Source organism: Gopherus evgoodei, chromosome 6 (genome assembly GCF_007399415.2).
Source record: "Gopherus evgoodei ecotype Sinaloan lineage chromosome 6, rGopEvg1_v1.p, whole genome shotgun sequence".
NCBI lineage: Eukaryota > Metazoa > Chordata > Testudines > Testudinidae > Gopherus > Gopherus evgoodei.
The window spans coordinates 15,599,964-15,612,452 of record NC_044327.1 but is presented as its reverse complement, the minus strand read 5'-3'; the positions used below and the strand labels follow the sequence as shown (position 1 = coordinate 15,612,452).

Below are 12,489 nucleotides of genomic sequence, written 5' to 3'. Positions count from 1 at the left end.
TAGGATAAGTATGCTCTTTGAAAATGTGCACTGATCCCATTAAATACTTTTAAAACAAAGAGGTTAAGTTTAGATGGCCAAAATAGGCTATGGAAAAAAGAAAAAATGAAAGTAAGACATCATTAGCTTTACAATTAAAAGACAAGGGGAAACCCAAAGCAATAGACAAGAACGCAGAAAAATTTAAGAGAGCACAGATGTAATGACATTTATTAAAAGGCATGCTACAACAACTAGAGTTGTTAGGAAAAGAGTTAAGTATAGATACTCAAGTAATAATCAGCAAATACACAAACTTAAAAGAAATGGAATATATTGTATGTACACAAGTTCAAATTAATCATGCACTACGCAGTTAGAAAATAGGTTTTTTTAATATTTCTTCATCTTTGCATTTATAACATAAGTCATCTCAACAGACATGGAATCCTTTTCCTCCAATGCCACAAGCTGCTTTACAAATGAAAGCTGGTACTGTTGCATATCAAAATATACAAGACAATTGATGTTTATATAAAAACCATTTTTATACTTTAACTTGTTCCCAAAAACCTTTTTTGCCAGGTAAAAAAAGTTGTTACAAATATTTACAGCATTTTCTTGTGTTAGATGAACATTCTTACAAGCTGAAAAAGGGACCTTTTTGAACAGATCATGGAAAATGAGCGAATGAGTGTGACTCCGAGCTATTTTTTCTTGAATACAGTACTAAAAATAGTCCATTAACCCCTTGCCTTATCCCACACCATTTGGTTCACATTAAAATCCCATTTTCCACTAAGTGGTCCATTCACCAATAGTAGATTCAAATAAAAGGTCACTTTGCACTGGGTCTTGTTTCAGAGAGGAGCTTGAAAGAAAAGACAAGTTTTCACAAAATGTCTCAGTAAAACCAGAACAGACAGTCTTTGGTCAGAGCAATGAGGTGACATTCTGATGCAAAAATTTGCTTGGTCAGCAACTTTTATGACTTGTGCTGTTGTGGGTCTGGGATGAACTTCTTTAGAAACTGAGTAACATACCAAAAAGAATTTGAATGTGGTTGAAAAGACTAATCATTAATATGTAGGTGATTAGACTTCCACTAATACCACACATACCGTGCAGAGATCCAAAAACTGCTTACAGTGCTGATATTAGCTTGCTAAGGTACAAGCTTTCCTTTACCTATGATATTATCAAGGGCTTTCAGCTACACAAGCATTCCCATTTCTCAGGGGCTTCCCTAGGTACAAGCTGTCATCACCACCACAAGCAGATTATTTTTGGATTCCTGCATACAATGAATATTGCAATGGTAAAGGCAGAGGGATAACTGAAACCTTATTGAAACAGTTGCAATTAATTGTCCATACATGCAATCAGTGGGACAACATTCATTTTTAACTATATAAATATACATTTTCCTGAAAACAAGAATATTGATTCCACTTAAGACTGAAATAGATAAGAAAAAAAACTTCAATTAAGACTATCGAAGGCACATAAACTTTGGTCCCATTTTGGTTTTTTCCTCCGTAAAACCCTGAAATTAAGTATTTTAGAAATTTTCAATTATTCTGAAATAATTCACAATTCCTAATAGTTACAATTTGCTCTGAAAAAAGATTGAGAACAGTCTTGTATATAACACACAGATCTTTAGACTATAATAGGAGTTAAAGTTCATTTAAAGAAAAAGCCCTGTGTAATCTCAAATGCTTTGTTCCAGCACAACAGTAAAATATTTTAAGTCTGACAGTTTTGCTCTCGTTAATAACAGACCAAGACAAAAGGTAAAGGCAAACAAAAATGGCTTTAAATGCAGTTGCACTCTCTTTCTTTCTAGTTTAAAAAATAGCAGTACATGTTAATAGGAATACCAGGAGATAAAACAGCAAGTCTCAGAGACTCTTAGAAGAAAGCTCCACACTTCCTTCCGTCTAATTAAATGTGTAGCAGAGGGAATGGACTTATTGATCATACAAACTCCAGACTGGTATATTTTTTCCAGATGCAACAAGTATTTACTTTTGCACACAAACAGAAGTTTTCAATCTGAAGAATAGGAAATGCCAGGTAGGCAACTCTCCTTAGAAGGTGACCTTTTCAACACACAGGCAAAGAATGGATCTCAGTGTATCAATACACAAGGAATAGTGCTACCAAGGGGGCAAATGTATTAGATAAAGTCAAATTAAGAAAAAGCATAAAAATTTTAAAACGTTAATCATTTCAGAAGTTTCTGTGAGGTTCAGCTAATTTACAAAATATTTGGACTGGCAGAAAACACACTCTATGCACTCTGAACATAGGTGGAGAGGTTTTGTTCTGGTTAGTTCCTGCAGTATGGCCTTTACTTCTTAAAATTTCTTTGTGTTTAAGCAAAAATGGAAAAACAAAATTCTGCATCTGAATGTTTTTGGTAGGTGTATTCAGGATCTGACAAATAACAATAACTTTGAATATTCTGCATTAGAACTTTGGGATTTAAAAAAGAGTCTATATTTCAAATATCACACTCTCTCATAAGCCTTGATCATACAGGGAACTCTGCATCTATGCAAGCGGTCTGCCTACACAGAGCTACTTAGGGTTGCCAACCTTTCAGGATTGTCCTGGAGTCTCCAGGAATTCAAGGTTAATCTTTAATTAAAAAGTATATGATATGATGAAACCTCCAGGAATATGTCCAACCAAAACTGGCAACCCTACATCTGTTCCTTGTCAAATTAAGGACTTAGGTGTGTAGATAAATTTCTCCATTTTGGCCTGATCTCTCCCTAAAGAAATATCTCACTAAACCAGACACTATTTTTGTTTGTTTAGAAATATACAAGGAAACAAAATAAATTTGATAGAGCTTTAACCAGACTTCTCAATTTAAAAGCAAACAAATTAAAATGTACTGCTATTTTTGAAATTTGTGATATGTCTGCACCTATGTAAAAGAGTCCTCCCACAGAGACATAATCCTCAACAAGTACACAAACCTAAAAATAAGTTGATAGGGATAACACTACAGATCAACAGCAAAAACAAATGACTGAAAATACAGGATAAATGTATGACAAAACAAACGCACACAGAATATAGAAATATCCACCCCCCAGATTTTTTCTTTTAAAGAAACAAAAAGATCAGAAATCTGTGCCAACATGTAAGCTGTAGGCCTCTGCAATTCAAACTGCAAATAGTCCAGAACTGACTTTATCCATATATAAGCGTAGCTACATTTTTAAAGTTAAACATGTTCTTCCATTTTTAATCCCACACCAAAAATCCCTCGTCTTTTCAGATTAGTTCAAGCATTCCCACCTTCTGTTATAGAGTCAATAAATTAAAACGCATGTCATGTGCATATTTGTATACACACATAGCATATTATACACACAGTATATTCACTCACGCCACTCAATATTATACATGCCAATACTAGTACTCAAACTTAAAAGGTTGCTTTTCCTGGCTTCAATTACATTCATCTCCAGTAAAATTCCTTTCCCTGGTAGCAGCAATTCTTTAAACAAAAACAACAAACAAAAAAAACCTCACCAGTGCTGGCCAAGTTATATGGGCAATGTTTTAATAAATTATGCAGATGTCATCAACAAGTGCAGCAAGGAGGCATATTCAGTATGGCCCCAATTCAGCAAGATACACATGCCTGAAAGCCCTATGAATAGTCCCACTGACATCAGTGAAACTGACTTGTGATGCAAGATATGTTAAATACCTTGCTGAAGAAGGGCCTACCTGAAAATGAAGGGTGCTAGGTTCTACTAGAAAAATCAACCTAACGCAGTGTTTTATTTTAAGATAATGTTGTGGAACCAAGGAATCCCACACATTTTTGTGAATTATGAAGAAACCGGCTTGAAGTTTTCCCACATGGGATCAGCTACTTGAAGGTGGCAAGAGGGATGATCATAAATGCCAAAAATTACCCCTCAGACTTCTCCCTCGTCTCTTTACATCTTTCAGTAAATAAATATATTTGAAGGTACTTACTCATTGGGTGCATCCCTCCTACGCAATATACACATCTATCTAGATAGATATCCCTGCTGTCAAACAATGTTTATATTACAATAAAATGTATAGAGTTTTGCCAACTTCATCATTCTGATCAGCCTACTGTACTACATAAAAAGCAATATAACGTAGGAAGCCAAGTCAGTGACCTGCTCCTAATCCCACCATTCTACAAAAATTTTTGAAACAATGTATCTAACTTCTGTGTCAGGATGGTTACTCAGTTTTTGCTACAGAGACCATCATACACCTATAAGTGTGGATCTATAAATTTTCAGAATTGTCCCTGTCTGACAATCTTTAACTGGGATTAGGGAAAGAAAACTTTTTTCATTAAATCTGAAAAACCAAGATGAATGAGTGCCACAGACCGTTACAGCAGAAAAACTTTACATCTCTTCTACTTTCATAGCAGTTACAAAAGCAGAAATAAACAACCATTTATGTTTGAGAGGAATAGTTCTTTAAAAACGCGATCAAATTTCTGCAGACATAACTTCTAAAAAGGATTTTCTTTTTATAAAAAAATTAACATTGTTTAATACAATCATAGAAATAACTTTAAAATTTATACCTACATTCAACAAAAATAGTAAGAATTGCATCTCAACTTGCTCTCCAAACAGAAGTGGACATTCAGTATTGAATTTATGATATTTATGAAGGAAAGCAAGTCAACCTTTTAGTACTGTAAACTCAGTACTGAGGGGAAAAAAAAAGGAATCCTGAGACAAAATATTATGAAACATTAGATAAGATCCAGAAACTGGAATTAATTTTTTACAGCCAAATATTGGTGTCAGCCAACTGTAACCAGGTAAATTTGAAGAGGCCTACAGGATGTGCACTGAGTTATCCTTCTTCCCACCTCCCCCTCTCTACACCAAAGCACCAGAAATTTGAATTCAGACTATTACTTATTGAAAAAACATTTTTAAAATCACAATGAAAACACTTAAAAACTAATGGATCAAGAAAAAAATCTCTCACCAAGCCCACAATACAGTTTTCAAGATACTTTAGATAAAACTCTAAGCTATTGTATCATAAGCACATAATAAGGCACGTAATAAGAAATTAAGTAAATACACAGTAATTCTGATTTAAGTATTAGAGATTATAGTGGTACAAAAACCCCTTGAGGTTGATTTTTTTTTTCTAAAGATGACCTTACCAAAAATAACTTTTTAAAAATTTGTCAAACCATATGATAGACCTGAATATTTTCCTTAAGACTGTAAACATTTTTTTTTCTGAAAAGAAATGTTAAAAACTGTGAAATCAGGACTATTTTCTCCTTTCAATTGCTCCAAAGTTATATTACACAACATCATTTCATGGTAAAAAACTCAAAAATCTGAAACTCTCATTCCATAATTCTATTCCTAGCTACAAGTGTCAATGATACCACAATTCAAAAGATCTCACTTATTTTGATTTTACTTTACTCCAGGGAGAGACAAGGCACTGCCTTTCCTCCAATAATTTCACCTCCACAAACAATTGCAGATCTTTTAAAAATGCATAAGCTATTCAGAAAGACCATCCAAAATATGGATATACCATTCAATAAAATAAATATTGTTCAATAGATATTCATTGTATAAGCTTGCTTTCCATTGAGAAACTCAAGCACTCTTTCACATTTAAATTAGTGTTTAGTCCGTACAGAGGAGATGATTTAGTATTTCATCTGAAGCATTCTTTCAATGGTATATTTTAAAGAGGCTTGGAAATGTTGTGTAAGGCTAATTTGGAACAAAAACTAAAAGGGTGTTCCTGAAATATAATTCAAAGGAGGGAATTTGACTATAAATATTGTTGCTAAAGATTAATTCCATAGAAGAAACTGTTTCTGGAGGAATATTAAACCTATGACCACATTACTGGCAGAAAACAAATGAAAAGATCATCCCTTGATTCTTTACTGTGTACACGAATACACATGAACACCAAACTTAGCGTGAGTTTCTTTTCTTTTCTCTCTTTTTTTTGTTTTTGTTTTTTGTTTTTAAGAGGCAAGAGTTGGTCTTAGCTGTTTCAGTCTCTGTCTGAAGGTTTTACTGAAACTGTGGTGCAGTCTTAATAGGAAAGTTCAGAGAAAAGTCAGATTGTAGATTTGGAGAAAGAAACTCTGAGGTGATGGTTTTCCCCAAGGTCATGATTATGAAGCTCAATGAGAGCCTGGATTGCTTCTTCCACAGTGCCCAGCTGGATGAGAGCCATTTTCCGATCTTTCCTGAAGTTCAAACAGAAGAACAAAATTAATTCTAACCAACTCCCGATTACACCAACACCTCCCAAAAAACTCAGAGTTTTTCAGCCACTGTATTATCCGCTGAGACTTCTGTATAATAAAAGAATCACGACAAGAGATGTACCTACTAAAACAAAAATAGAAGCAGACAGAACTACATAAATCTTCAAGCAGATGGCCTGCTGTGGTCCCACTTCGTTCCAGGATCCTGTTGCATATCAAAAGCTAAAAAGCATAAATACATATGGCTGGAAGGCCTCTAAGTGGAGTTTAAGTGTTGGCCATTTGAAAGGAGTCATTCTTGCCTATGAATCGGTATTCAATCGATGCCCCAAAATAGTGCTACAGGACACTGAACTGCTGCAACTGATACCTTTCAGATGAGATTTTAGACCCCATAGTTCTTTATAATGAACAAGGGAGTTATTTCTAGTGCTCTGCCTAAATTTCAATTTGGGCACCTACATCCTGTCATAAGAGTCCTGTGTAATACTAATTGGATACTATATTATACTTCATTTTCTGTCAGTACTGTACAGTGTTAGGATCCATGGTTTAACAAAGCCCTGGCTGGGATGGTTTACCTGGGGTTGGTCCTGCTTTGAGCAGGGGGTTGAACATTCTTGAGGTCTCTTCCAACCCTAATCTTCTATGATTTAACAGTTTGCTAAAACTCCCTGAAAAGGTAGTTATATCTTTCTGCATAAAATGTCTTCACATACACAGTTCCTATACATAAAAACAGTTCACTATCCCTCAGGATTAAAGTTTCTATAATAAAATTATTAAATGCTCTAATCTGCTCTGAGAACTTACTGGAAGAATTTGAAGGCTTTCACAGTACATCCAGTATCTGCAAAAAGGTTCTTCAGGTCATCAACAGTAACTGAAGGTCTAAAACAAAAAAAAATGTCCAATTAATTATAATCCTGTTACAGATTTTGTACTCTCTCTGTTCTTTTGAACTTCCATTTCAGGCTTCCCATGTAAAGTTTGACAGTCCAAGCTCCAAATTTTGCTTTGATCAATTTAAGTCAGTACGAAGTCTAGCTCCATATGTCAAGACTTTTATATTGTGACTTAACATTTCAGTGTTCTACAGATTCCCAAGATAACACACAGGCTTTCCTCCTGCATTGTTCACAAATGCAACTGCACGGAATTCATTCAGAACTCTGATTTCTAATCTGAGAAAAATCTATTTTAGAATTATAAATTAAGCTGATTTGGACATTTTTACTTTTCAAAGTAAGTTTTATTTAAAATGTGGTCCTTTGAATATAGCTTTGGTAAGGCTTCCCTCCACCCACCTCCCTTTTTGAAACAATGTTCCTTTAAGGTAATGTTACGTACAACCACAGTTGCAGTGTTAAGCAAGCTTGTCTGAGAACTGATGGTATTAACTAACTCAGTTTTTCTTTTTCTTGCTCACTTTCTGGTTCTGATGTTCTAGCACAGCACTGCAATATTAGAGGTTACTAATTCTCCAGAAAGATAATAAGCTAGTTTGGATTCCATCTCCTAATGTTCCGTCTAAATTCTGTCAGATTCCCTTTAAAATAGTAGAGAGAAAAAAGAAAAAAATAGTGGCTTAAAGCAATCATATGTGTATTCACCATTCCTACATGCACACTCATTACACAGAAATAATGTTCATTGTATAATATGACATCGTATGTTGTTTAGCAAAGTCTAGTAACAGGTTTTCTAGAACTTTGCCTTCAGCATAGATCTATAATGTTGGATATGGTCTGCAAAAAATATCTGTGCAGCAGACTAACAGAGAAAAACAGGTTGTATCCACATAGTTATTGCTGAGTGCACTATAAGGACTCGATCTTAAAACAGAATTTGTCCCTTTCAGGAGTAACAGAAGTAACTGTCACAGGACACTGTCACTGTTAAAGCTATATTTGGAAATGAATGCACTGAAAATGCTTTGGTTAAAAAGCAACACAGACATTGCAACCCATTCTTATGGTTTCTGAACATGGAGAACAGAATCACTAAATCTTACCAAATAGAAAAAGGCAAAGGAAAATATTCAGACCTGTGTCAAGCTATAGATGTTTAAAAAAAAATCTCATTTTTTAACAGACAAGTTCCTTTTCAAACTGAGTTGTGCATGTTTGGATACTTACGGAATGTTGGAAAGATGCAGAGTAGCAGATGGAGGGAAGATATTTAGGAAGTTTTTAGATCCGGGCTTCTTAAAGCGATGTAGAGGGCTATTGCTATAGTCCTTAGTCAGACCTTGGTCCTCTTGTCCCTCACGAGGAAGCTGAACAGTTTGATGCTTTGAAAGAGTTGCACGGAGCACCTTTCCATAAAGTCTCTGCCCATTTAAGTGGCTCATGGCTAGAACATAAATGTTGACAGTAATATCTGAACAGGAAAACAGACTAAGAAAAAATCCCCACACCGTTTGAATGACTAAAATTTCAAGCTTATCCAACGGTGCCATTTATAGCTGGACATCAGCTTCTCAAGTATAACAGCAACTACTAACATTAAATAAAGCAAAAAATTCTGAAGATAACCCTAACGGATGTAATATAACCTCAAATCTTAATTTAATGATAATATAAAGATTCTTCTAATCCAATTTTTCAGTTTTACTTTTGATTGAACATTTGAATATTTAAAATAAAGAAAAAAATATTTTCAAAATCTTTAACTTAGTTTGGCACAGTATTCCTAGTATCACACCAAAATAACTTTTCCTCTGAGTATTACAGAAGAGACTCACTTCTTACTTTAGAACAAAAAGCTTAGTAACACATTGATTTAGGTATTTTGATATTCCTGTGCCAGTCATTGAGACAGTGCATGCACTAAAATTACTAATGTCTACAACTCACTATTGTCAACAGAAATTCAAATATATTCATCCCATTATTAAGCTATATTGTAGAAAACTCTGCATTCTTATTGCTTTGGCAAAATCCTGAGCAAACAAATGAGTTAAACTCATTTTTGCACTGATGGGAAGCTGGGTTTTGCTAGTGGGTTTTACTACTGTTTTGGTTTGTTTGGTTTTTTTTTTAAGTTATGTCAGAAGTGCCTGAAGTAATGGAACATTTTATTGAAAAAAAGTTACGATCTGTAGCTATTTAGTATGTTTAAGGCAGTAATTGAACAGTAATTCTGAATAGCGAATTGTGGAGTGGCAGACACCTAGAGCTCTTCTGAACTCCAAATCAGCTGTCAATTTTGTTATCTGCAGTTTCCATTACAGCAATTATCAGTACAACAAACATGCCAATGAAAATCTGGTTATTAGTACCTAGTTGAGCCTGGGTTGCATCTGCCATCTGAACCAAAGCATTTTCTTTTTTGTTAAACATGATCTTTACTCGATGTACATCACCATAGACACCTGTGGAAATCCAAAAAAGGTACTTTCAATGTATTAACTTGTCTGGAACATCTGATTATCTACAATGCAAAACACAAATGTCAAGTTTATATCACTGAAGTTCATCAGCAAAAATGGAGAATAATCAATATATCTATTTAAAACAATTGGGCAAGGATCTTTGTATGAAGAGCTTTCAAGGTTATGTCTCTGTCTGCATTTTTCTGAAGAAGTGAGGAATTGTGAATAAATGTGGCATCTCTTTCAGTGCTGATTTAACACCAACAGACCCCGGATCATCTGCGGGCAAGATCGAACCCAGGACCTCTAGAATTAAATGCATGATCCTCCACTGAATGAGTAAAACAAAAATACATGACCCATACCTAAAGCTGTAGAAGGCTCATTAATCTCCAAGTGGTTTCGGTGCCACTAGAGGGGACAGATCATCATACCCAGGGTTACACTAACATCTAAGACTTACTTTAAACTGGTAAATTTGACAACAATAAAAAAAGACAGGATCATTCAAGATACCAACAAAACATGAACAATCTGTGTACGTACGAAGCCCTCGCTTTATTCCCTTTGACATTGTCTCCCCACCCAACTCTGGTGATACAAAGGAAGGGGAGGCAAACATGAAAGGGAGCACATACTCAGAATATACTAAGGCATCATATTAGTTCATCAGGTGAACAACAATGCTGATCCTGTGATTTCTCACAGTACATTTCAAATAATGTTCTGCAGTAGTAGAGGCAATAAAAACCTTACCAAATAGGATAAAGAGCCCATGAGGTGTGATAGCCTGTACAAATGACAAGACAAAACAAATTTTAACATCATTTGAATACATAAAAGGAATCCATGCCGTAAGTAATTATAGCCAACTATTTTGCTTACCAAGTATTACTGCAAACTGGTAAAAACATCATGCTTGGGTTGTTTTTTTTTTTTTTTTTTTTTTTTTTTTAAGACTAATTCTTTTCATATTTTCCCCAATAATTTCATCCGCTTACCCCAATGGATAAAGCATAATGCATTTTAACATGTAACATGTTTTCAATAGGTAATTATAAAATTTGCAATAGTTCACAACCCTATACGCTCCATTCGTCATCTTCTGTAATAGTAAGAACTTGCCTACTACAGAGCAGCGGGTCTCAAACTGTAGGTCATGAACCCAACGTGGGTCGCGACCCCATTTTAATGGGGTTGCCAAGGCTGGTGTCAGACTTGCTAGAGCCCAGGGCAAAATCCCAAGCCCCACTGCTTGAGGCCAAAGCCCAAGGCCTTCAGCCCTGTGTGGCAAGACTCAGGCTTTGGCTTCAGATTACAGGTCCCCTCCCCAGGTGGAAGCCCCTGGGGTTCAGCTTTGGCCCCCTGGCTTGGGGCATTGGGAGGGCTCAGGCTTCAGTCCCCCCTTCCTGGGGTGGTCTTGTAATTTTTGTTGTCAGAAGGGGGTCAGGTGCAGTGAAGTTTGAGAATCCCTGCTAAAGAGTAATCAATTACTTTAAACTCAGTGTAAGTAGCTGCTAACTGAAAATAATCTGCATGAACCAATTCTTGTTTTCAAACAAGTTCTCATTCACTAAAGCACTCAAGCTTATGCTTCAATATAAAGCACATGCTTCAGTGTTTTATGAACACATGGTGGTTTGTTGAATCAGAATCTAGAGGAACATAAAAACAACGAGGAGTCCGGTGGCACCTTAAAGACTAACATTTATTTGGGCATAAGCTTTCGTGGGTAAAAAACCCACTTCGAAAGAACCTATGAACAGTAATGACAGACCACCATAGGAAATGAAGCCCTTTTCCTTAAAAATATCTTGAAGCAAGCTCCAAGTTCAGCTACACTGGCTTGCCATTTGTGAGTAAAAAATAAATATATATGTAGCGTGAGAGGGTAAGGTGAGCATCCTAAATTCAGGCATCATGCAGGAGTTGCTTCTGTTGCTGGAGCTCCTGCTGTAGGCTCAACAGCATAGCTAGGAGCTACATGCAGGAAGGGGATGAAGTTGAATCGTATGCATGCAGCTATGAGAAGAATTTGTCCCAAACATAGTAACTATTGAAGCACAAATGGTACCCTTATAACAAAGTCACCAACAGGGGTACTCTCCAAGTAGCACATGTCCAGTGTTCTGAATTTTAAATGACCTTTTCAAAAGGGTTGGCATTATCTGGTTAGCTTACACTGTAGCATGCATTCAAAGTTTTTGGTACTGCCTTTTTAGAATTGCAATGAGTGGTGAACAAAACAGCAGTGCTACAAATAGCTTTGATCTATGTTTCGCATGTGCATATGGTTTAGCAGTATATGCTCACTTAGGAATGAGAAAGTCATCATCTTTGGTTGTCAGCAGCAAGAGGCACTCCCAGCCTACTACTACAGTAATCAGGGTACAACCCAACATTTGTTTTAAAAAGTTAGGTCTTAGGTTATCTTTCTATCTCCTTTCTTCCCTCTTCCCACTCAGTGGGGTTGTGTACAATGGATGTACTAACTTCTGTGGTTTCCAATGCAAGGAGGATTAGCGTAGGACTAACCATGCAGAAAGTTTAAATGTGTGAGAAGAAAAAGCTCATTTTCATAACCTTGCCCCTTCCCTACTCAAAGAGCTCTGCAAGCTCCTCTGTGGAAATCCTGGTAGGAGGAATTTTTTTTGGCCTTGTTGAACAGACTGATTTTTTCCAAGAATAAGATTATCCACTTTGAAGCCAGTATTTGTAGCCAGCCAGGCCGTGGCCAGCCCATAAGGCTTGTGTATAAATTGTTCTGGACACACTCCAGCACAATAAAAAGTCTCAGTTTGAATTTTTAAATACTGCAACATTGTTCACAATCTGTGTT

At 35.9% G+C, this 12,489-nt stretch overlaps 1 protein-coding gene across 3 annotated transcripts in view; it reads right to left on the bottom strand.

The window, feature by feature from the left end:
* Positions 1-355: 355 nt before the first annotated feature.
* Positions 356-12,489, bottom strand: part of PTBP3 (polypyrimidine tract binding protein 3) — a 111,774-nt gene continuing 99,640 nt past the window's right edge. For all 3 annotated transcript variants that reach the window (XM_030565648.1, XM_030565646.1, XM_030565647.1), the window contains 5 exons: positions 10,407-10,440; positions 9,558-9,650; positions 8,413-8,629; positions 7,088-7,165; positions 356-6,253 (listed from right to left, as the gene is read on the bottom strand). In XM_030565648.1, the coding sequence (XP_030421508.1) occupies positions 6,121-6,253; positions 7,088-7,165; positions 8,413-8,629; positions 9,558-9,650; positions 10,407-10,440 (555 nt within the window). In that variant the 3' untranslated portion in view covers positions 356-6,120. The remainder of the gene's footprint in view (positions 6,254-7,087; positions 7,166-8,412; positions 8,630-9,557; positions 9,651-10,406; positions 10,441-12,489) is intronic.